This window comes from Sciurus vulgaris (genome assembly GCF_902686455.1).
Source record: "Sciurus vulgaris genome assembly, chromosome: 1".
NCBI classification, from domain to species: Eukaryota; Metazoa; Chordata; class Mammalia; order Rodentia; family Sciuridae; genus Sciurus; species Sciurus vulgaris.
The window spans coordinates 111,813,100-111,839,004 of NC_136461.1; the positions used below are offsets into that span (position 1 = coordinate 111,813,100).

Consider the following 25,905-nt stretch of genomic DNA (forward strand, 5'->3'; position numbering starts at 1 on the left):
CCTGGACAACTTAGCGAGACACTGTCTCAAAATAAAAAAGGACTGGGGATGTAACTGAGGAGTAGAGCATCCCTAGACTCAATCCCTCAATCCCCAGTACCCTCCACCCCAGAAAAGAGAAAGAAAATCTTTACAAAGAGTTGATCAGAACATTGGGAAATCATTGTTACGTGAAGAGAATAGAATACAATTTGTGTGTGTGTGTGTGTGTAATTGGTTTCAAACATAATACCAACATTCATAGGATGACACTACTAGAGAACAGTAAAGCTGAAACTATTATCCTATGAATTTCCATTTGGTGAAAGTGAGTGAAGTTTTTTATTGAGTTGCTGAGAGTCCCACTAAATTGCTGAGGCTGACATTAAACTTGTGATCCTCCTGTCTCAGACTCTGGAGTCCCTGGGTTACAGACTTGCACCACCACACCTGTCACTGATTCATCTTCTTCCTCTTCTTCACAAGCCTCTCAACATTTTTTCCTATTCCTTCTATAGTTTCACTTAAAACAATGATTAGCATAGTAGCACATGTCTATAATCCCAGCTACTGAGGAATCTCAAAAGTTTGAGGGCAACTCTGCAACTGTGTGAGACCTTGTCTCAAAATAAATAAAAAGGGATTGGAAAGTAGCATGTGCACGACATTTCACCTCCTTCATTCTAGATATATGTTCTTACAGTATCATTTTATAGCTTTTTAGATAACATGTTAAAACAGGATTTATTCTCTTTTTTAATTTTTTTTTAATTTTGGTTCCAGAAATTGAACTCAGGGGCACTCGACCACTGAGCCACATCCCCAACCCTATTTTGTATTTTATTTAGAGACAGGGTCTCACTGAGTTGCTTAGCACCTTACTTTTGCTGAGTCTGGCTTTAAACCCAAAATCCTCTTACCTCAGCCATCCAAGCCACTGTGATTACAGGCGTGTGCCCAGCTCAAATTATTTTTAACCAAACCTTTAAAAGGTGGTGAGAAAGCGGGAGGTGGGCAGTGCACAGTATTGCTAAATCTTGTCTTCTCATTCCATGCTGATGTAATTATTTTGGACTTTGTTTTTGTCTTTTGTACCAGGTTCTTATTAAATTTCATCTTGTTAGATTCAACCTTTAAGAATGCCAGTTGTGTCATTTAGTGCATTGACTTGTGTCTACTTCATATCTATCACAAAGTATAGTATTTCATCCATAGCCTTCTCTTTGTCATTGATAAAAGTATTGAATACTTTTTTTTTTTTGGGGGGGGGGGGGTGCTGGGGATTGAACCCAGGGCCTTGTGCTTACAAGGCAAGCACTCTACCGACTGAGCTATCTCCCCAGCCCCTTGAATAAGTTTTTAAGATTTCTTTAACCCTGCATACTAGGAAAAGAATTATTTACATTTTATATTTTATGAAAACTTTATTCCAAATTAAATTAGTTCATCAATCTAATCATAAGAATGCTTGGACTGGGGATATAGCTCAGTTGGTAGAGTGCTTGCCTCGCATGCACAAGGCCCTGGGTTCAATCCCTAGCACCACAAAAAAAAGAAGAAAGAATGCTCAACATTTAGGGAAAAAATATTTTAAAATAAACATCAGAAGAAACTTGGAAAATAGTAATTTTATTGGTTTTACATTTCTAGTTTGGGATATAAGTCAGTATTTTTATAATCTCTTTTTCTTTTTCTTTTTCTTTTGTTTTTTTTTTTTCAGGGATCCATCTGTCTCCAAGTCTATAGAACGAATTTTTAAAATCTGGGAAGACAGAAATGTATACCCAGAAGAAATGATTTTGGCATTGAGAGAAGCTTTGAGTAAGTGTCTTATTCTCTCATAAAAGAAAAATTGAGTCATACTTTACAAATATACATCTATAGAGCCAGTTCTGTTGTATAATAATGAAAAATAAAATTTGGGATCTGGCCTTATTTGTTTAAAATTAAATATTTGTCAGACTAGATCTATTCAAATTTAGAATTTAAGTGGAATTCATTTGGGAGACGGGTTTGGATTTTGTTTTATTGACTTAAAAAAATCTAAGTGATGATAGTCATCTGATTATTTTCCTGCATTTGCTTTAATTGAATGTTTCAAAATGCTACTCTGTCCTCTTACTGTTGGAGAATTTTTGAACAGGGATTCATTTCTCCCTAAGCTTTTTGGTAGTAAGTATATATTGGCAGTCTTCAGACTTTGTTTTGATTTAGGTTTGCAGTACGTTGTATACCTGTGTTTTGGGAGTTTTTGGGTTGCTTGCTTTGTTTTTTAGCAACTTTGTCCTTATATATTTGATGCATGTAATTAAGTCGTTGAATAGAAGTTGATGGTAATCTACTCTCATGATCATTATTTGACTAGAAGTTTGCTTTTAAAATAGAATCTTCTAAGAAGCTGTTAAATTCTTCATTGAATTTAACTGGTATTTTTAAGCCTTCTGCCCTATTCTTTTCAGAATCAGTAATATCTTTGGTAGAAATTGTTTATTTGACAGCTTCTTAGATCTGGTGGGTGTTTTCTATTTTTTTTTTTTTTTTTTTTTTTTTTTTTTTTTTTAATAAAAATGAAAGAAAAGAAAAGAAAGAAACAACACAGTCTCGGATTGCCTTTTTTCATGCTACAACTTTGGCACTGAAGTGGACAGACAAAACAGCTTCCCATAATGCCAGATTGCAAAAACTGAAATGTTTTCCAGGTACCACTTTCAAAACTCAGAAGCAGCTGAAAGAAAATCTGAACAAACAACCGAATAAGCAGTGGAAGAAATCACAAAGTAAGGAACAAAACCTCAACTAATATAAAATTACCTCCTCTTTTTGGAGCAGAAGAAAATGTAGACCATTTGACATCGTACCTGGCATAAATCATGGGCAAGCCTATGTTTTCCAGGCCTGGGAGGCTCCCAGTGACTTATATTAAACAAGCCATCATGAAGTTACCTCTTAAAAAACTACTATTAAACAAAGAAATTTCAGGAAAAGGGTTTAATTGAGTGAAGATTCAAAAGTAGTTGGGGGATTGAAAGAAGAAAAACAAAACTTGATAGTGCTTAGGCTAATTTTCAGGTTCAAAGATATATGAAGATAGGGGCAGCTGGCATTAAACAACAGAGCTGAAGACGAGTCTAGGCATTAAGAAGCATTTTTTTTGTGGGAGCCATGAAATCCTTCAAATTTGGGGATACATTCTACCAAATTAGACATGGGCCTCAATATCCTGGCAAGAAGCTCGTTTTCTAACTGGAGCTCCTGTTATGTTTATCATATTTACCCAGCATGAGATCAAGGGAGTGGAATACTGCATGTAATAGGCTTCTGTGGGAAAACTGAGGAATATTGAAAGACTTGAAAGTGTGGAGGGAACAAGGTAAAAGACAGTGAGAATTGGGAGGTGAAACAAGACACTTGAGATGGTTTGCTCCATCAGGCATATGATATTCATCATGGTTAAGGGAATCCTCTGACATCCTTTTGGTCATAAGTTGCATGCTTAGGAACAACAAGAGTCGTCATTTCAGCCAAGTTCATCCACAGTGGTAATGTACTTAGAACTGTCCTTGCCTGTTTTTTCTGTGAAGTGAATTAACAGAAAATAATTCCAAAACTAAATATATGGGAATAGAGTTGATATTTGTTAGTAAATTTTTCAGCCAGCACTCAGGATTAATTTGATGTCCTGTTCCTAAACACTCTTAATGTTGAGATATTGAGACCCTCTTACACTTTCAGTCAGTATAGAAAAAGAAGGTACTTCATGTATTTCTGTATCTCCAAATCAGTAATTCTAGGACTTTATGACTGTAAGACTTCAAGAGGTAAGTTGGTTAGACCTGTCTAAATAGTATATTTTTATATTGTCCATGCTTAAAAGTATTTAAGTTTTATAGTTCATTATTTATCCTAGGAAGCATATTATGATTTAAATGTGCATGTTTGCCATATTTTCAGAGTTTAATCTTGACTATACAGCTAAGATTTTTCCTGAGTTTAATCAACTCTTTATATTCATAATGACTTTTTGTTTAATTCCAACAGCATCCACGAATCCAAAAGCTGCTCTCAAGTCTAAGATAGTTGCTGAATTTCGAGTAAGTCACAGAATATGTTATCTAGAGCAAAACATTATTCATTCCTTTTATGCTGCAGTTTCCAATATTGTTTAGTAAGATTTATTTTTATTAGATTTTATATCGGTTATGTTCTAAACATGCTTGAATTGTTCTAATGAAATTCAGATTGGGATTAGATTGTCTATAATTTTGTTTCTAATGAGAAAAATAATCTTCTAGACTATATACTATCAGCTGAGTTCTTCATTGAATTTTGCCAACAAGGAGGTTCATCAGTGAAATTCTGCTAAATTAGAATTTTTGTTGAGAAGACTATGTTTATCTAACTAAAATTAAAGAGAATGTAAGTAGCTGGGTGTGATGGCACATGCCTGTAATTCCAGTGCCTGGGGAGCCTGAGGCAAGAAGATCACAAGTTCAAAGCCAGCCAGCCTCGGCAATTTAGTGCAGCCCTAAGCAACTTAGTCAGACCCTGTCTCAAATAAATAAAATAAAAAGACTGGGAATGGGGCTTAGTGGTTAAGTACCCCTGGGTTCAATCCCAAGTTCCAAAAAATAAAATAAAGAGATGTAAATAGGCCTTTGCCTGTTTTATAAACCTGTATCCATAAATTACCTTTGAATAATTAAGGAAAATTCTTTTGTTCCTAAGGTTTTGACATGAGAATTATCTTTGATAATCCCCCACTGTGAAGAAAAATGAAGGGAGAGGTAGAATAAAAATAATTGAATGATCTTATGAATAAAATATGACTCTCATCTGTGTTCAGTCTCAGGCCCTCATTGAAGAACTGTTGCTGTATAAGCGCTCAGAAGATCAGATAGAATTGAAGGAGAAACAGTTGTCAACTATGAGGGTGGATGTATGCAGCACAGAAACCCTCAAATGCTTAAAAGGTAATACTTACATCCTTTTAAACAAAATAATTCAGATTTTTCTTTCCAGATCTGTAGTTTTCAGGTATCACACTGGTTTACCCCATAAAGAGAACTTTAGGTTTTAAAGACAGTTGTAGTATCTCTGATTTTTCCAATAGTGATTTCATTCATATAAATTTCATAATTAAATTCTTATCCTTCTCACTTTCTGGGTGTATTGAGTTATATGTAAACATTTGTATTTCACATGTGAGGTTAATTGGTTTGGATATGCTCTTTAATAAAGTCACTGTAATGCCTTATAAAATCTAGTTAGTGGGGGCCGGGGTTGTGGCTTAGTGGTAGAGCTCTTGCCTAGTGTGAGGCTCTGGATTCCACACTAAAAAAATAAATGTATTGTGTCCATCTACAACTTAAAAAAAAAAATCTAGTAAGTTGTTCTCATTTCCTTACTTTGTAAATTTTATATATTCATACTCCCAAATACAAAATATAAGCCTCATGAATACAGAAATTATCTTTATTTGGCTATCACTGTGCACTAGAGCCTAAAGCAATCCTTATTACATAATAAGCGTTTGATAAATATATTTGAAATAATGAGTAAATGACTACTATCTATTAATTTTGGCACCTATTTTGTTCCTGCATCATTCTTTAATTGATTATATGTCATCTAATTCTCATAACAACCCAGAAGCATTCTAAAATACCTCTTATTCATGAGAAATCTGAGGCTTTATAAGGAGATGAGTAGTTTGTTCAAGTTGCATAGCTAATAAGAGGCAAGGCCAAACATTATGCCCATATCCAAAGCTGTAGCCTAGCAGTTACTGGGAAAGAAGTATATATCAAATTAATAAGCATCTTTTTCACAGAGAAAAGAATATTCAGTGTGATATCTACAAAGATCCCTTTATTTTCCTGAACCTTAGTACAGTATAAGCGGACAGCATTGAGCTTCATTCTTATTCCTAAGTAGCAGTGTAGCATTATATTTGTGGTGAAAAGCAATAATCAACAAACTTTGTTTTGGTTGAACTTCCTTTTCCTTATCTTAATTACAAATACCTTCACTTCAGCAGAGCCACATGAATTTGTTTGATTTAAGATAAAATTAAAACTAAAAATATTATACACTAAGCAGAAACAGGTTCACAGAATAACATGTACTGATTCACAGAGAGGGACTGTCCTCAAAAGAGTAAAATTTTCACTTGTTCTTTTTTATCTTAAAATAAATACTTTCTCTTTTATTTTAGATAAAACTGGGGGGAAGAAGTTCTCCAAAGAATTTGAAGAGGCAAGCTCTAAGCTGGAAGAATTTGTGAATGGATTGGATAAGCAGGTGAAAAATGGGCCTTCACTAACAGAAGCACTGGAAAATGCTGGAATTTTCTATGAAGCACAGTACAAAGAAGTAAAAGTGGTGGCCAATGTAAGTAATTACTACACGTATCTTATATTGAATGCTTACTGTATGCCAGAGACTGTTACTCATGGTATCTAACTCTGCAAGGATAAGCATTATTATCTCCACTTCACAGATGAACAAATTTACTTTTGAAGAATTAGTACAAGATGACATAGGTAGTAAAAAGTGATGGCAACTAGATGTAGACCTGGGTCCTTCTGATGCTAACACTCATACAAACCCTAACCATTATGCTTTAATAAAAACCTAAAGCTTTGGTATTTAAAAGGGACTACCCTGAAGAATCACCCATAATTACTGTAATAGGATATAAAATTGCGATTATAAACCAGTGGATTATAAACTGTTTTTTTCTTTCAGGTAACATGAAAACATTCTATTGCTAAATTTTATGTAAACCAACTAAAGACCCTCTCTTCCCCTATTAAAAGGCCTCTGAATGATAAAGTTTTAATTTACTCTGTGTGGTTACAAAAGTATATCGTACACTGGGTGTGGTGATGCGCACTTGTAATCCCAGTGATTCTGGAAACAGAGGATTGCAAGTTTGAAACCATCCTGGGCAACTTAGCAAGATCCTGTCTCAAAAATAAATACATACATACATATAAAGGGTCAGAGATGTAGCTGAGTGATAGAGCATACCTGTGTTCAATTACAAATACCACATAAGTGCAAAAGGGAAAGGAGAGAAAGGAAGACAGAAAAGAGAAAGAAAAGACAGTATTTTGTTGTCAGGACATAAATTCAATTCTGTCACCTTGGCACTGGGCAGCTGCTAAAATCCTTATTCAGATCTTTAACTTCCTAGCTGCTACTACTTTTGGTTTCTTTGAAGGTATCACCAAAGGAACTGGATTCGGCATCCCTGCCTATATTGTATGTGTTTTTAATTATAATGTAGTTCAATTGTGTTTGTGTGTGTTCTACCATCATTTGATGTAGGAAGTGTTATTTACCACTGCATTTTTGCCAGGCATGACAGCGCCCAACTGTAATCCCAACAACTAAGGAGGCTGAGACAGGAGAGTCTCAAGTTCAAGGCCAGCCCCAGCAACTTAGAGAGGCCCTTAGCAACTTAGTGACACTGTGTCTCAAAATAAAAAATAAAAGGACTGGAATGTAGTTCATGGTTAAGCACCTTTGGTTCAATCTCAGGTACCAAAAAACAAAACACTGCATCCTTGTTCTTCCATCTGGGATAATTTTCTCTCTGCTGAGGAGTATTCTTTAGGATTTCATTTACTATAGATAAAATGGTAGCCCATTTTTAAAATTTATTTGGAGCATCTTTTTTGCACTGGACTTCTAGGGTAGCAGTTAATTTTGCACTTAAAACATATTCTTCTGTCTTGTGTATATCCATCATTTCAGTGAGAAATCAGTCTTATTGTTTCTTCTTCAAATATAATATGTCTTTTCTTCTTTGGCTACTACTAATACTTTATCTTTGGTTTTCATTAGTCATTAAATGATGTGCCTAAGTGTGTTCTTCTTCTTCTTTTAAATATATATTTTAGTTGTAGGTGGACATAATACCTTTATTTTATTTTTATGTGGTGCTGAGGAGTGAACCCAGGGCCTCATGCATGCTAATCAAGCACTCTACTGCTGAGCCACAACTCCAGTCCCAAGTGTGTTCTTCTTTATATTTACCTGACTTGGGGTTCTGAATTAGTGGTTTCAGTTAATATTGAAACCATTTCAGACTGAATGATTTAAACAGTGTAAATTTATTGAATTGGGAGGCTGAAGCAGGAAGATCAAAAGTTCAAGGCCAGCCTCAGCAATGTAGTGAGACCCTGTGTCAAAATAAAAAGGACTGGACTAGGGATATAACTCAGTTGGTAGAGTGCCTACCTCGCATGCACAAGGCTCTGGGTTTAATCCCCAGCACCACAAAAATAATAATAATAATAACGACGACTAGGGATGTAGCTCAGTGGGAAAGCACCCCAGGTTCAAGCCCCAGTGCCAAAAAAAAGAAAGAGATTAAAAAGTACTCCACACTTGACAGATTATGTTATTTTCTGTTTCGTGCCAGTGATGTTGTAACCGTGAGTAAATCTGATCAGAGTCGGAATGCTAACTTCTTGGTCCTTTTCCAGAGAAATAAACTTATTCTTCTCTTTTAGGCATACAAAACCTTTGCTAACCGAGTAAACAATTTAAAGAAGAAATTGGATCAGTTGAAGTCAACCCTTCCTGATCCTGAAGAATCACCAGTCCCTTCCCCAAGTATGGATGCTCCCTCCCCAACTGGTTCGGAGTCTCCATTTCAGGGAATGGGAGGTGAGGAATCTCAGTCACCAACAATAGAGAGTGAGAAATCTGCCACACCGGAGCCTGTGACAGATAATCGTGATGTGGAAGACATGGAACTCTCAGATGTAGAAGATGATGGGTCTAAAATCATTGGTATGTCCTTATATAATTATTAGATAACTTACTTTATATTGGTTTTTCCTGCCCACTAATTAATGGGTAGGTATTAAAAGATAGCTTAGAACGTATTAGAACACTAAGGTAACATTTGTCTCTAGAGCAATGGTTCATGTTTTTGTATGCTACATGAGTTAAGAATCACTGCTGGGCTGGGGTTGTGGTTCAGTGGTAGAGTGCTTGCCTAGCATGTATGAGGCACTGGATTCGATCTTCAGCACCACATATAAATAAATAAAATAAAGGTTCATCAAAAGCTAAAAAAAAAAAAAAATTAAAAACAAAATCACCACCGAAGATCAACACTTCAATATAGCAACCACTAGCTAAAATTTGACTTTTACACATTTGAAATATAGTTTCTGCAACTTGAGATGTTATATAAGTATAAAATATATGTTGGATTCCCAAACGTAGTACCTCTCCAAATAAAGTATCACATTAATGATTTTTATTTTTATAACAATGAAATTAAAGTGTGATATGTCAAGATAAATACACATTATCAAAATGTATCTATTTCTTTTTTTGTTTTTTAACGTGGCTACTAGAAAGCTTAAACTTAAAAGTGGCTTGAATTAAATTTCATTTAGCCTGCACTGCTCTACAGGAGGGGTATTTATACTGGAATTTCTTATTCTCTGTCACTCTTGATCTTCCAGAATTACAAAACTGCAATTTGTTAACCACACTTTTAAGAACTTGCCTGAATTGGTGAATTGTTGCTCTTAGATCCCCAGCTTTTACACTTATTCTTATTAGATAATTGGACCTCTTTTGAATATAATTATCTGCCCCAATAGTCTTTAAAGCATTAAAAGGTACCTGTTACAGAATTATCAAGAAGTAAAACATTGGGGCTGGGGTTGTGGCTCAGTGGTAGAGTGCTTGCCTAGCATGTGTGAGACCCTGGGTTTGATCCTCAGCACCACATAAAATAAAGGTGTTGTGTCACCTATAACTAAAACAAAAATTAAAAGAGTCTGAGGCAGAAGGATCACAAGTTTGAGGCCAGCCTCAGCAACTTGGTAGACCCCTTCTCAGAATAAAAAAGTAAAAGGACTGGGTGGTATGACTCAGTGGTAAAGCACCTCTGGGTTAAATTTCTAGTACAAAAAAAAAAAAGAAGAAGAAGAAAAGAAAATGTAACAAAAATAGGTTGTCACTAAGAAGATTCTCAGGTTAATGAAAAGGGAAAGATTACAATTTATGACAAATACCATTTCCAAGGGACAGTACAAATATGTACCACATAATGTGTTTTCCTGAAATGTTCACATTTTTATTTTATCTTTATTTGGAGGGTTGTGGCTGCAATAGCAGTAGCCTTTTATTTTATTTATTATTTTTTTGCCACTTCCTTTTCCTCTCCTCTTCCTGCCTCATCTCATTCCTCAGCCTCTCTCCCTCCTGTTTCAGAAATGTATACATTAAATACACAAATAGTCAGAAGATGCAAAAGAATCATGAGTAAGCAAGAAAGAATAATTGAGAAATTCCTTTTAAGTAGATGTAGAAGGTGGGAATGATAATAAATATCATAAATCATAATAAATAAATTATGAAGACTGACTTTAAATAAAAAGCACAAAGTAACCAGATCTTTTCTTTAGAATTGTAATGCTTTTGAACCCTCAAGTTAGAAAATATGAGGACATATTATTTCATATTGAGAGCAAAGCCTAGAAAGTAGGAAGATGTAATATCATTTCTTTCTTTGTTGAAACAGTGGAGGACAGGAAGGAAAAACCTATGGAGAAGTCAGCTGTCTCTACTTCTGTACCTACAAAGCCGACGGAAACTCTCTCAAAGGCCTCTTCATGTACCCCAGTGCCTGTGACCATGACAGCAGCCCCACCTCTTCCAAAGCCTGTGAATACTTCACTACTGTCCTCTTCCCCAGCTTTGGCTTTGCCTAACCTAGCTAATGTGGACCTGGCAAAGATCAGTTCCATCCTTAGCAGCCTTACATCAGTCATGAAAAATACTGGTAAGTAAGCGCAGTGAAGAAGATAAAAAACTGATTTCCATCGTTTTAAATTGAACCATCAGTCTTTTGTTGTTGTTGTTACTGAATTTTTAAAAATTATTTTTTTGTTTAAAAAGTGTAGTGAAAATATAGAAAAATTAGATCAGTAGTGAGTAAAATAAATATGTCCTCATATTACCCCAAAGGAAACCACTTATATTTATTTACCCTTACAAGTATATGTGTTTATGAGTGTTTGAAGGATTAAATATCTGTAATGATTTTTTCTTTTAATAATTGAAATAGCCAGACAACAGTGGCTCGACACCTGTAATCCCAGCATCTCAGGAGGCTGAGGCAGTAAGATCACGAGTTCAAAGCCAGCCTCAGCAACTTAGTAAGGCCCTAAGCAATTTGGTGAAACCCTGTCCCTAAATAAAATATTAAAAAGGACTGGGGATATGGCTCAGTACCCCGGTACCCAAAATAATAATAATAATAATAAAAGAAATATGCTGGCTGAGAATGTTGCTCAGTGGTAGAGCATATGACTAACGTGTGAGGCCCTGGATTTAATCCCCAGTACCTCAAAATAAATAAACAAACAAACCATTCATTTCACTGTTTAAAATAATAAAACCAAAATTACATTTTTAATTGATAAGCATATAAATTGTGGGGGGGTATACTGGGAATCAAAATCAAGACTTTATACTGAGCACATGCTCAGCCAAGCTATCCCTTCAGCCCTAGATCTTGTTTTAATGGAAAATTTTAATTTAAACTATTTAGCCAAGCTGGGCACACACCTGTAATCCATGCGACTTGCGATGCTGAGGCAGAATAGCAGGTTCAAAGCCAACCTCAGCAACGTAGCAAGATCCTGTCTCAAAGTTAAAAAAGAAAGGGAGGGGTCTGGGGGTGTGACTTATTAGTTCAGTGCCCTAGGGTTCAATCCTTGGTACCAATAAGTAAATAGGTAAGTAGGTAGGTAGGTAGGTAGGTAGATAGATGGATAAAGATTAGATGAAGTAGAAAGATCAAGCTAGCCAGGCATGTGGCACACACATATAATCCCAGCTAATCAAGAGTCTAAGGCAGGAGGATCCTCAAATTCAAGGCCAGCCTCAGCAACTTAAAGACCCTGTTTCAAAACAAAAATTTTTGAGAAAAGCTTGGAAGCACTGAGTGCAGTGTCACACACCTAGAATTCCAACTTAGAAGGCTAAGGCAACTTACTGAGAGACCCTGTCTCAAAATAAAAAGGACTAGGAATTTAACTTAGTGGTAGAGCACTTGTCTCACATTCAAGTGCTGGGTTTAATCCCCAGAACCACATACATACACAAGAAAAAACTAAATGAAAATGTGTGTAAGTGGAACAACCCATATACTCATCACCCAATTACAATAGGATAACCATGAGAAATCTATACCCTGTTCGCTCTGGATTATTTTGAAGAAAATAATCCAAACATTTAATTTATTTTCTTTTTTTCTGTACTAAGGATCGTACTCAGGTGCCTTACCACTGAGCTACATCCCAAACCCCCACCCCCCCCCACCCTTTTTTTTTTTTTTGAGGCAGGGTCTCAGTAAGTTGCTTAGGGCCTTACTAAATTGCCAAAGCTGGCCTTGAACTTGCAATCCTCCTGCCTTACCTTCCCAAAATACTGGGATTACAGGCACCTCACCCAGTCCAAACATTTAGTTTCATCATAAATACTTACATATTTCTAAGAGATGAAGATTATTGGGCTGCATGCAGCTCAGTGGTTGAGTGCTCACATAGCATGTGCAAGGTCATAGGTTAACTCCCTAGCACTGCAAAAAAAAAAAAAAAGTTGGATAAAACCCCCCTAAAAAAAATAATCAGCATGTTTTTAAAATCTTTTCATATGTTATAATGAAATTGATATCCAAGACTATAACTATTTTATGTACCTAGTATCTGAAAGTTTCTGTTCCTCACCCTCTCTACTATTTTACTTCGTTTAATCTGTGAGACATTCAGCTTTTACAAGTTGTTTTAATGTTTTTCATTGATTAAAGATATGGTTAAAACTTTTTATTTGCTTTTCATTTCTGTTTGTGAAATAATCTGTTTATAGATTTTATCATCTTTTAAATAGTCATATGTTTTTCTCTTTATATACCATCTTTCCTGTTAAAAATCAACCATTTTGAAATATAAAAACATATAAAGGTCATTATTTCAAAAGCAAGTAAATTATCAGTCATGTGGAAGTATGCAGTAGCAGAGTTCTGCAATTCCAGTGAGGTCTGATCATCCAGTCATCCAACAGTGTTTACTGAGTACTAACAGGGCTCTTAAGTATAGGTACTATTTGGTAATGGGGGAAAAAAAGGGTTGCCTGGTCTCTTCTTGTTGGAGTTCTCAAAACTAATGAATATATAAGAAAGTAACTTCATGCTTGTTTGTTTTAAGGATGTTCCAAATAGAAGGAGCAAATCTTAATTTTCAGATTTTTTTTTCTTTGTACATTCCATGATAAAGGGCCATTTGTGGATCAGACACAAGAATTTCTGTTAAACATATCAGACTCATTGAAGTGAGTGGAAAATGTCATGAATTGAATGGTCATTTTGAGTTGCATTTTCTTGAGTTCATCTTTCTGCCACCAGGGGTCAGTCCTGCATCAAGACCTTCTCCAGGAACTCCTACTAGTCCCAGCAACCTCACCAGTGGCCTGAAAACACCTGCACCTGCCACAACAACATCTCACAACCCTCTGGCAAATATCCTTTCCAAGGTGGAGATCACCCCAGAGAGCATTCTATCTGCTCTTTCCAAAACCCAGACACAGTCAGCCCCTGCACTGCAAGGTAAACTGACATGTGCTAGAGGGACTTGAATTTTGTTTGTCCCTGGCTTAATCTTATATTCCATTTCTGAGGAATCCAAAGTCATAAAATGTATAATACAATTAGTTCCTGATTCTCTTTATGTTTATCATTTATGATTTGGCATTTATGGAATTAAAAATGTCAAAGCTGAAAGAGACTTTAAATATTATCTAGTCTAAACTGGCTATGGTGGCAGATGACTATAATCCCAGCTACTGGGAAGGCTGAAGCAGGAGGATCACAAATTTGAAGCCAACTTGGGCAACTTAGTGAGAACCTTTCTCAAAATAAAATAAAGGACTGGGGAAGTAGCTGAGTGGCAGAACACTTGCCTAGCATGGAAGATGCCCTAAGGGGGGGTTCAATTCCCAATATCATATAAAAAGTCTAATCTGCTCCTTTCTAGGTAAGAAAACTGAGGCTCAGTGAGGAGATGGTCTGCTTAAACATATACACCTAGCTCATCAGTAATGAGCCAAGATTAAAACCAGATTTCCTGATTGGTTACATGGTTATACCATGACATCCCAGCTTTTAGTACTGGTTACAGTGTGTTGTTTTAGTTGCCCAGGCTGGGCTTGAACTCTAAATCCACCTGCCTCAGCCTCCTGAGTAACTGGGATTAATTACAGCCATTTTGCCCAGCTAAAGTTATAAAGGCCTCTACATCTTTTTTGTTTTTACTTATGTATAATCTCTGCCTCATTTGAACTTCTGTTCAGCTTTGCCAGTTGTGTTTTCATGTAAAACTGCCTGCTTCTAACATTTTTTCCTAAGATCTATCTGATCTCTACTCTTTCTTTCCAGATACCAACATAACCCTTTTTGAACACCTCAGTATAATTATGCAATGAATTATAAATACACTATCTTCATTGTAGTGGTATACTTGATGTCAGTAATCTCAGTGAGGGGCCTCTAGGGGACATTTGGCAAGGATTAGGGACATTTTGTTTGTCACACCTGAGTAGGAGGGATACTAAAGCATCTAGTGGGTCAGAGCCATGGGGATGTAACTAAACATTCTGTAATGCATAGGAAAACCCCCAACAGCAAAGAATTATCCATCCCAAAACGTGAAAAGTGCTGAGCTTGAGAAATCATGCTCAATATGAGTATAGTAGTATAGGTATCTATTAATTTTCTGTTTCGTAAACTGTTTTGTAAGTGGATCAGTCAAGTACTATATCATGATGAATTTTGTTATAAAATAAAGAAAAATTTTGGCACACAGAACTAAATACTATAAAGTAATAATATATAGCTTCCATCTATTGGTACCAGCAATCAATAATTGATGATAATACTGTGGGGCTGGGGATATATAGCTCAGTAGGTAGAGTGCTTGGCTTGCACCAATCCCCAGCACCACCAAAAAAAAAAAATACTGTGGCATATCTTGAACCACTACTTTCAGGAATAGTTCATTTGAAAGATCAACATGCTATGGTTTCTCCTTTTCGATTCTTCTCCTATTGCCATCCTATAGTAGCAATAAAAATCTTGAACTCATTTGTGTGATTTGATATATAAAACTACATTTTAAAGAACTTTCACTAGATTTCTGAAACAGTATCATGTGGACTTGGACTTTCATCCAGCAAAATTTGCATGGAACTAAGAGTGTTTTGGCAGAATGAGAAATGAGAACCCCAAAAAACAACTTTTGTGGACTAACAGGGTGGTTCATCACCTTTTATTCTCTTATAAAAAGTGGAATTCCCCTATAGTTTTCAAAGGACTATGTCCAGCAGCATAAATAGATGTGTTTATTAAATGTTTCCAAGAAATCTCTTACAGCTTGGTTCTGTGTTATCACAGTCCATAACCCTTATTGACAGATTTTCAACACAAAAGAAAGTAATATTTAATGGTGAAAGACAATTTTATTTATTCCAAAAATCTGGGTATTATCTATCTTAACCAGATGGCCTTTTGAAGAATTTATCTCGCAGTATCTGAAAGATATGCTAAAAAAATCTTTTAAAAATTACGTGACATTATTACGTATCACATTATAGTACTTCAGGACTTCTGGGATTGGAGACAACAGTGACTTTTAGGAATTAAATCAAACTGTTAGGAAAGGGAAAACTGTATAGCCTGGAAACTTTTCAGAATGAAACATGCTTCTACCCCACCCCAAGAGAATAACTGAAGTCAACAATACATCAGTTGTTTGAATATTGTTGAATATTGATAATAGATTACTGGATAATAATTAAAACCAGGAAACATTACTTAGAAGTTAAAATTTTGCCAGGCGTGGTGGCTTACACCTATAGTCCCATCAGCTCAAGAAGCTGAGACGGGAGAATCACAAGTTCAGGACTAGCCTCAGCAACTTAGTGAGGCCCTAAACAACTTAACAAGACCTTGTCTCAAAATACAAAATAAAAAGGTCTGGGGGATATGGCTTGGTGTTTAAGCACCACTTTCATTTCCCAGAACCTCCCCTCCACATACAAAAAATAAAATTAGGGGCTGGAGTTGTGGCCCAGTGGTAGAACGCTTGCCTGGCATGTGTGAGGCCCTGGGTTCAATTCTCAGCACCACATATAAATAAAATATCCATTGACAAGTTTAAAAAAAATTTTTTTTAATAAATAAATAAATGTTTGTATTTAAAAATAAATTAATAAGGTTAAAAAGTAAGACTGGTGTGGCCCTAAAATTCTTCAGACCTTAAATCTCAGCAATTATGGGTTAAAATTGATATTTTGAAGAAATATTAAAGTTATCGTATAAAATTATGAAATAGTTTACCATATCATTGCTAAGGAAGTTATAATATATTCATTGACTAACATCTACAAATTTGGGGCTGGAAATGTAGCTCAGTGGTAGAGTGCTTGCCTTGCATACAAGAGGCCTTGGGTTTAAACCCCAGTACCAAAAAGTAAAATCTATACATTTACATGAAATTTTATGATTTTTATTTATGACCAAAAATTGGGCAAAATTTCTAAAACATGGTTGAATTTATCTACTTTTCTGTTACCTCTTTGTCAAATATTTTTAAAAACATTTTCTATAGGAGCAACTTATTTTCATGAACCTTCAACCTTTGCCCCAAAGAATTATTTTTCAGTACTTCTGAGGAGGTTTTGTCTGTCAGTGAATAGGATTGAATCTCATCATTGTCAGATTTAACTAATCAATAATCCTTGGTTTTTTCCAACTTATGGCATGGAAATTTTGTTTCCTTATGAAAAGATCAATACCCATTTTTCTGGCTTTTAAGTCTTTGTGGTGTATATTTCTCATTTTTATTGCAACGTTTTACAAACAAATTGGTAGTTGAAAGAGTTGTTTTGCAAAAGCTAACACCATTCTAGCAAGAGATACTTCTTGGAAAAAAGTATTCACCTTTCAAATAAATGTCTGAAGTTTGCATAGGCTGTCTCCCTCTTAAGAGTAACAAGTGTATATTACCTTGAGACAGTTGTGGAGTTTGGAAAGAAAAGGTAGGGCAGGATATCCATTTACATTTTGAGAACCATTCCACATATCAAACATTAAGAAATACTGGCTTAAGTTGTTTGAAGAATAATTTTACTTCCTTTCTTTTCCTACTTTGCCTTGTTTAAACTGTGAATGATTCTGACATTAAAATCTCTTTCTTCCTGTTGCCTTTTATTATGCCATGTTGAACTTGTTTCCGAACTACACTGGAAACATTTCAGTGATTTTTCTCTCTTAGATTGATAGATAGGTCCAGTATGTTTTAGGACATTTAGCCATTACTTGTTTTGTCTGGATTTCCTTTGAGGGAATAGATTTTAAAATCTATCTGGTTCCCACCAGAATGAATGAGGATATCTAATAAGTCTACATTGTTTTTATTATATGGCAGGGAGTTGTTCTTTTTAACCCCTCTAATCTTTGTTTTTACAGGCCTGTCATCTTTACTTCAGAGTGTTACTGGGAACCCAGTTCCAGCTAGTGAAGCTGCATCTCAGAGCACATCAGCTTCCCCTGCCAACACCACAGTCTCTACCATAAAGGGAAGAAATGTATCCTCTAATACCCAATCTTTTATTCCCAAAAGCTTCAACTATTCTCCTAATTCATCAGCTTCTGAAGTCTCTTCAACCTCAGCCAGCAAGACATCAATCGGGCAAAGCCCAGGACTTCCAAGCACTACGTTTAAACTACCATCCAACTCTCTAGGGTTTACAGGTACCCACAATACTAGCCCTGCTGCCCCACCTACTGAAGTTACCATGTGCCAATCTTCAGAGATTTCTAAGCCAAAACTGGAGTCAGAGTCCACCTCCCCAAGCCTGGAAATGAAGATCCACAACTTCTTAAAAGGTAATCCTGGTTTCAGTGGCTTAAACTTAAATATTCCAATCCTGAGCAGTTTGGGGTCCAGTGCCCCATCAGAGAGCCATCCCTCAGACTTCCAGCGTGGCCCTACTAGCACCTCAATCGACAACATTGATGGAACCCCTGTAAGGGATGAACGGAGTGGGACACCCACCCAGGATGAGATGATGGACAAGCCCACATCCAGCAGTGTAGATACTATGTCCCTGCTTTCTAAGATCATTAGCCCTGGTTCCTCAACACCCAGCAGTACAAGATCACCACCCCCTGGGAGAGATGAAAACTATCCCCGGGAGCTCTCTAATTCTGTATCTACATATCGACCCTTTGGCCTGGGCAGCGAATCTCCCTATAAGCAACCTTCTGATGGAATGGAGAGACCATCTTCCCTGATGGACTCTTCACAGGAAAAGTTCTATCCAGATACTTCTTTCCATGAAGATGAAGACTACCGAGATTTTGAGTATTCAGGGCCTCCACCTTCTGCTATGATGAACCTGGAGAAGAAACCAGCCAAATCTATCCTGAAATCAAGCAAGCTGTCTGACGCCACTGAATACCAGCCAATCCTATCCAGTTATAGCCACAGGGCCCAAGAATTTGGGGTAAAGTCCGCCTTCCCTCCATCTGTAAGGGCCCTCCTGGACTCTAGTGAGAACTGTGACCGTCTCTCATCTTCCCCTGGGCTATTTGGTGCCTTCAGCATAAGAGGGAATGAACCTGGGTCTGACCGGTCACCATCACCGAGTAAGAATGATTCATTTTTCACCCCTGACTCCAACCACAATAGCTTGTCTCAGTCTACCACTGGGCATCTCAGTTTGCCACAGAAGCAGTACCCAGACTCTCCTCACCCAGTCCCACATCGTTCCCTTTTCTCTCCGCAGAATACCCTCGCTGCTCCCACGGGCCACCCACCCACGTCAGGCGTGGAGAAAGTCCTGGCCTCCACCATTTCCACCACGTCGACGATTGAGTTTAAGAATATGCTTAAAAACGCCTCACGCAAGCCCTCAGATGATAAGCATTTTGGCCAGACCCCCAACAAGGGCACTTCAAATGATGGTGTCAGTCTCTCTAACCTCACCCAGCCCAACTTGACTACCACTGATCAGCAGCAACAGGAAGAGCACTACCGCATAGAAACCCGTGTTTCCTCCTCCTGCTTAGACTTGCCTGACAGCACAGAAGAAAAAGGGGCCCCTATAGAAACTTTGGGTTATCATAACGCAGCCAATAGAAGGATGTCAGGGGAGCCAATACAGACCGTAGAGTCCATCCGAGTTCCTGGGAAGGGAAATAGAGGACATGGGCGTGAGGCTTCAAGGGTGGGCTGGTTTGACCTGAGCACATCAGGCAGCTCTTTTGACAATGGCCCCTCAAGTGCCTCTGATTTGGCATCCCTTGGGGGTGGGGGCAGCGGAGGCCTCACTGGCTTTAAAACAACACCATACAAAGAACGGGCACCCCAATTTCAGGAGAGTGTCGGCAACTTTCGTTCCAACAGTTTCAACTCAACATTTGAGCATCATCTTCCCCCATCCCCCTTGGAACATGGGACACCCTTCCAGAGAGAGCCAGTGGGTCCATCATCTGCCCCACCCGCCCCTCCTAAGGATCACAGTGGTATCTTCTCTCGAGATGCGCCCTCTCATCTGCCCTCTGTGGATCTTTCGAACCCCTTCACAAAGGAGGCAGCTCTGGCCCATGCTGCCCCACCGCCTCCTCCTGGAGAGCACAGCGGAGTTCCTTTCCCTGCCCCACCCCCTCCTCCACCCCCTGGGGAACATAGCAGCAGTGGTGGGAGTGGTGTCCCCTTTTCTACTCCACCCCCTCCTCCACCCCCTGTTGACCACTCTGGAGTTGTACCCTTCCCAGCCCCACCACTGGCAGAGCATGGAGTGGCAGGGACTGTGGCAGTGTTTCCCAAGGACCATAGTTCCCTCCTTCAGGGGACCCTGGCTGAGCATTTTGGGGTGCTCGCAGGACCCAGGGACCATGGGGGCCCCACCCAACGGGACCTCAACGGCCCTGGCCTTAGCCGTGTACGGGAGAGCCTGAGCCTACCTGCCCATTCTCTGGAGCACCTGGGCCCAGCCCATGGAGGAGGTGGGGGAGGCAGCAACAGCAGCAGCGGCCCCCCCATGGGTCCCTCACACAGAGACACCATCAACCGGAGTGGTATGATTTTACGGAGTCCCCGGCCAGACTTTCGGCCTAGGGAACCTTTTCTTGGCAGAGATCCATTCCACAGTTTAAAGAGACCCAGGCCACCTTTTGCTAGGGGCCCTCCGTTCTTTGCACCAAAACGCCCATTCTTCCCTCCCAGGTACTGATGGAAACCAAGGGTAAAAGGCATTTTGAACAGTCTAGAGAGCATTGGAAGTAGGAGTTTGGTTTATTGTTGTTTTTATTTGTTTTCCCTCCCTTGATTTATTTTTTTATTATGATAAAGGGCCTCCTTTCCAAATTAAAAAGTCATATATGCTTTCATTTTACTATTCCATCCAGTTCCTCCTCCCACTGCACTTACTTCCTTCTCCAAGCTGTTTGTATTTAAGAAAGAAAAGAAACACAACCAAAGCCACTTCATTTGGCTGGGGGCTTGGGGTGTGGGGAGGAAAGCAATCTTTATTTTATCCCCATCTATTGAAGAGTATTTCTACATTTGAAATAAAACTTCCATCAGTACAGATAATAACATGTGCAATGCTGGGGTGTTATTTTGGGATTGGCTTCTGTAGTAGTCCATGAAAGGACCCTGTCCTCTTCCTTCTTCAGCTAAGTAACTGCTGTAACCAAGTATGACTATCTTCTCTATGCTCTGTGCCCTACTGACAGCCGAGGGATGTTGCAAGGGAGGAAACGTGGAATATTCTGGGCCTGTCAGGGTTGTTTTGTTTTGTTTGTTGACTTTTTCTGTCAGATTTGTTTTAAAGGCATGTTGTTTTTACACTTCTGCTAAAATCTTACTTTTTTTTTTTTTTTTTTTTTCTTTTAATCGTCCCTTCCTCTGAAGTACGATCAGGCGGTAACTTTGAGGAAATACAAATCTCATTCTATCCTGGTCAAAATTTTTCTCCTCTTAAAAGGAAAGAAAGGGGCTGAATATAAGTTCCAGGTTAAAATAAGGAGTGCCTACAATATATAAAACTAGGAAAGGAACCATTAATGGTGTGATGTGATCTATCTTTTGTAAACGAGAGAATAGGACATATTTCCATGTATCTTGCACCAAGCTCTTGCTTCCTGCTTTTCTTTGACTGTTTTTCTCCCTTGATCTTCATTTCTATTTTGACTAGAAAGAAACTACAGTTTGACAGTTGATACAAAGGTACAAATGAAATATCTGCATTTTTTTATATAAGGAGTAGATGTTAATTTTACTTCCCTAACATGGTATTCATTGGTGGTTTTCAGCAAATGTCAACTATTAGAGAAAGAAAAATCTTTGTATTCCTCTTCCTTTTCCCCTTGCCTCAGTCCTGTATTCACCCCTATTCTTGGTAATTCAGAGGAGGAGATTCAGTGGTATCTTTATATTATACCTCTTTAAATGTGTCTCAGAAGCAGGCGGGTGTTACTGTTCATGTCATTAGAGAGAAACAGAAGGACCTAATAAATCCAAATTGGCCCCACTGTGCAGATAGCAGCCTATCACATCTCAAGGCTCAAGCCTTATCCCCACTTCTTATGCTCAACAGGAAGTAAACAATGTTTATGCTCTTCATTTTACATGAGAGAAGTGTACTATCCTTTTCCTTGGACTAAAAGGCTTGTTTGTGTTTCTACATCTAGTATTTGGGAAAAAGACAATCATTGTACTTTGTTTAAATCTTTGTATCTATGGACAACTGAAAAGCAAATACTGCTTACTACAATTTTTTTTTAGTGTTTTTACCCCAAGGTATTGGCAAATCTCCAGATACATGAGTAAAACAGTATGTGTTGAGTTTTTGAAGGAATTTTAGCAAATTTCATATATTTTCTCCCAAGTTAGTATAGTACTAACTCTGGGGAAGTTTGGGAATTGCTTTGGATTTCTCCAGTGGAATATTAAAGGTGGGGGAGAGTGGGCAATGTAGTAACAGAAGATGATTCTCAGAATAAACTTGCTTTTCAGAGAAAGAGCAGCTTAAACGAGGTGTACATCATAGCTTGGGAGTTTTGTGTAATGTTTTCCATGTTATTTGGGCTCACCTTGTGTTCTGTGGATAGGATGCGCCAACTCGTTCATCTTCCTAATGCGTATCTGGTCTTAAGCCAGCTGTTCTTTGTTTCTTTGACCCTCAAGCCTCTTTCCTGTAGCTCTCCCCACAAAAATGCATGATACCATGACCTTGTGTGTGGGATGGGGTATATAGTATAGCAAAGCAAAGGAAGTATAGTTATATTGAGTCCTAAGGCATTTGTTTAGTGAAAAAGCATAAGAGAAGGAGACAATGGGGGTGGGTAAGGGAAATTCTGTCTGACTTTGAGAATTGATTTTTTTTTTTTTTTTTTTTTTTGTGCAGAAATTAAGTGGGATGTTTTTCATTCTAGAATAAAAAGAATGTGAATTCTTTCTGCTGCTCTTGTTTAAGCTAAATGTAGTGTTTACTTGAAAAGGCTCTCTGACCGTTTGATTTTATCAGAAAATGTGGGGGTGTCAGGAAAGTGGCTTCCTGAGTATTGGGGCAGGGTAATTGTCCTCAGAAGCATGATGACTGATCCTTGAAAGAAAGACATTGTACAAAGATGGACTTTTAAGGGGTTGGGTTTTTGTGGGATATTTTTGTTTTGTTTTTGCCACAGAGTCCTCAGTGCAATTTGTTTCAGGATGGAAGTGAGGATTTGTATGAGACTGTCAGCTATTAATTTTAAGGAAATCTCTTCAGCAGTAAAAGAAGACAACAATGTATATATGTGATATAGTGAAACAAAAGACAATTCTGGTATTCATAAACATGAAACAAAGGGGTTTTATTCTTTCTGTGTCTGTGATTTAAAACTCCGTGACCATGCTCTGACTTTTGTATTTCAACCTGAGTTTAAAAAATAAACAAGTTATTTTTTAAAGAAAGTATAACATACTGTGTCTTAGCAAGGACATGATTCATATGAAAGCAGAATATGAGAAGTTGTTACTAAGGTCCTGGTGCTCACTGTAAAATCACAGACAAAGAATCCTAGTGAATACACTAGTATCACTTAAAAGTTTAGTGATTCCGTCTCAGAAGTAGGGTCCTTAAGTATTTTCTAAGAGTTCTCTCTTCAGCCAGCTAACTTGAGAACTTCCTCCCTGCTTCCCTCTGCCTGCCCAAGAGTCAAGGTAAATAGAATTTGATTTGATTCCAGGGAAGGTAAAATGAATAGAGAGTAGGATTTTCATACTGATAACAGGAAAACAATGTGGTATATATGGTACAGCAAACCTGTCTAGATAATGTGAATATGCTAAACTTCCTACTTGCAAAATATTCACTATCAGTCCTGAAGTTACCTGTTCACACAGTTAAGCTTCAGATGTTACTGTTTTGAAGCCGCTGTAAATTACTGCTTCCCTTTTTCCCTCTCCCACCCCTTTTTTAAACTGGTGGGGGTGCCTGTTAAGATTAAAATTAGATATGTTGGTGATATTCTCACGTGTTCAGTGTGGAAAACAAAACAAGTACATACTTTAGAGGCAACAACAATGAAATCCTTTTTGAAATGTGTATTGATATCATTTAATAAAATAACTAGTTCTAAAGGTTTGACATTTTTCTTTTTGAGATTGGGGCTTTGACCAAGGGCCCCTGGCTTCTCTGGTGAGTCCAAATAGGAGGGAACTTCTCCAGGAGCTGAAATTGCTGCTTTGAGGAGCAGACCTGTGGTTGGAAAACCTAAATTTTCTCCAGCAAAGATCCAACATGATTGTCCAGGGCTGAAGGTGAAACCAACTACAGAATGCAGAAAGAAAATCCTGGATATATCTCTGAAGATGCAGTTGTGTTGGCTTTTGGTCTAAGGATATGTGGGGAAGTGGGAGTGAGTGACCTGTGTGCCCACACATTTCTGAGGCACCACAGAGTGGCCACAGACCACCTGTCTCATTCCTTTCTCATGACCACTTGCACTCTCTTCCAGCCATTCCTTTAAAAAAAAAAAAAAAAAAAAAAACTCTTTGTCCCCAATATTTTGTTTTCCAGTTTAATAAAATACAGCTTTCTTTGTTGTGTGGTTGACTTTCCCCTTCACATTGATCTTGTCCAGCTGTCCCCTTTGATTTCTGCGGTTAATATCACTAAAGGCTATCTGAGTATCTGAGCCTCTTAAGATCTTTATGGCCTTGTGAGTTTTGTGTGATTCTCAGTATAATTGTGTAATGGGTGGGGTGAGACCAAGATGTTGAGGGAGTGGTTAGTGATGAAGTGGGATATACTGTATAGATAATTGTGTGTCTTCCAAAAGTTGTAAAATTGTGAGCCAAGAAGCATTTTTAAAGCAGGTGTACAATTGGGTGGTGGGTGTGGTAAGGATCTTTCTGGTCAGTTCTTTCCCCACATCTACCCTTGTTGCATATTGGCAACCTGTCACATAGAAGCCACAACTTAACCCTTCTCTGTTACCCATCCCTTTTTCATCATAACCCAGTGAGGCTTAATAAATGGAATGTTGGTTTTAAGGGGTAAAGAGGACTAGTCACTGCATCTGGGTCAGGTCTGGGTCACTGGCAGGGTAGAAGGCTCTAAATAGCAGCCTTGATTATGTGAAGCTATATAACGTGTGTCACAAGACACTTTGGAAATAGCAACAGCCTAGGAACACACCCAGCAAGTAGGGCGTACCACCATTCTGGCTGCTTTTTGGAATCTAGCTCACCCTTTCTTCCTTATTCTCTCCTGGGACCTGGACTTGCCCACCTTGTTCTCTCTACCCCCTAAGAAAGCCACAGCCTTTAGACTTCCTCATTGGCCTCTCTGGGGAAGGGTTATTTAAAACGTGTAAACTTCCTACCCCTAAATTGTTGTATTTAAGCCCATGTTCTACCGAAAGGATGAGTTACCTCCTCATGTGTAGACACAGTAACACACCATCAGATTGGGTATTGGAGTGTCTCTCATACTTGTTTATGAGTAACTGTATAGACAAGCCTGATCAGCTGCTGCTCACAATTGCTGAGTAACAACTCATTGAGGCTGCACTGACAAGGCTACTAGAGGGTCACCAGTAAGATATCTCTTAAGTAAACATCCTGTTCCCTCATCTCCAGTGTAGAAGAGGAGCACAAATGCTTTAAAGGAAAGGAGCAAACATGATGTAAAACTTTGAAAGTTACTTCTGACGGTGCTGAGGGAGGAAAGGGAAAATTGCTTAGTTAAAAGTATGAAGGAGGTAAGGCTGAGATCTATTTAGAAATTTATAATCGGTTGACCGTAAAGGTTTTTTTTTTTTTTTTTTTTTTTCCTTTTTGTTGCTGGGGATTGAGTCCAGAAGGACCTCACCCTTGCTAAGCACTTGTTCTACCACTAAGCTATATCCCTAGCTCCCCCATTTTTTTCCCCCAGAACTTTCTATTTGTTTTCACCTAAACAAGAGTCAAAAGTTGAGACTACAGATGTGGGTGGAGGGGCTAGTGAGTTCTGTTGTGCCAACTGAGAAACAAATAGGCAGCAATTTTTTGTGTGTTTGACTCAAAAGGGTGTTGGCTAAACCAGTGTATCCTGGACCTGTTTAGGTTCAGAGCACATTAAATATGCCAGCAAATTTACTTCCTTATCTCCAGTGTATCTCCTTATGTTTGGGAAATGCTCCAGTCCTTTGCCAAATAATTTGCAAAGGAGAGAAAACTTGATGCTAATACATTTTTCTTGGGATTATTAAGATAGAATGGGTAGCAAAGAGATGGAGCATCCAGTGTTTCCCCCTCTCCTCAGGCTAGGAGTCCTTTGAATTTAGATGAGACA

At 38.1% G+C, this 25,905-nt stretch overlaps 1 protein-coding gene and 1 long non-coding RNA gene across 6 annotated transcripts in view; one reads left to right on the plus strand and one right to left on the minus strand.

Annotated features, from left to right (window-relative positions):
• The window catches only part of LOC306642444, a 158,594-nt gene that overhangs the window by 122,102 nt on the left and 10,587 nt on the right, over window positions 1–25,905 (minus strand). The window lies entirely within an intron of this gene.
• The window catches only part of RPRD2 (regulation of nuclear pre-mRNA domain containing 2), a 96,077-nt gene that overhangs the window by 66,866 nt on the left and 3,306 nt on the right, over window positions 1–25,905 (plus strand). The window contains exons 3-12 of one of the 5 annotated variants that reach the window (XM_079107032.1): window positions 1,700–1,800; window positions 2,679–2,756; window positions 4,018–4,070; window positions 4,823–4,949; window positions 6,194–6,369; window positions 8,502–8,784; window positions 10,538–10,798; window positions 13,424–13,624; window positions 17,543–18,724; window positions 18,865–19,093. In XM_079107032.1, the coding sequence (XP_078963158.1) occupies window positions 1,700–1,800; window positions 2,679–2,756; window positions 4,018–4,070; window positions 4,823–4,949; window positions 6,194–6,369; window positions 8,502–8,784; window positions 10,538–10,798; window positions 13,424–13,624; window positions 17,543–18,724; window positions 18,865–18,953 (2,551 nt within the window). In that variant the 3' untranslated portion in view covers window positions 18,954–19,093. Of the gene's footprint in view, window positions 1–1,699; window positions 1,801–2,678; window positions 2,757–4,017; window positions 4,071–4,822; window positions 4,950–6,193; window positions 6,370–8,501; window positions 8,785–10,537; window positions 10,799–13,423; window positions 13,625–17,542; window positions 24,173–25,905 lie in introns of those variants that run through there. The other 4 variants (XM_079107034.1, XM_079107030.1, XM_079107033.1 and 1 more) reach the window with 4 other exon arrangements.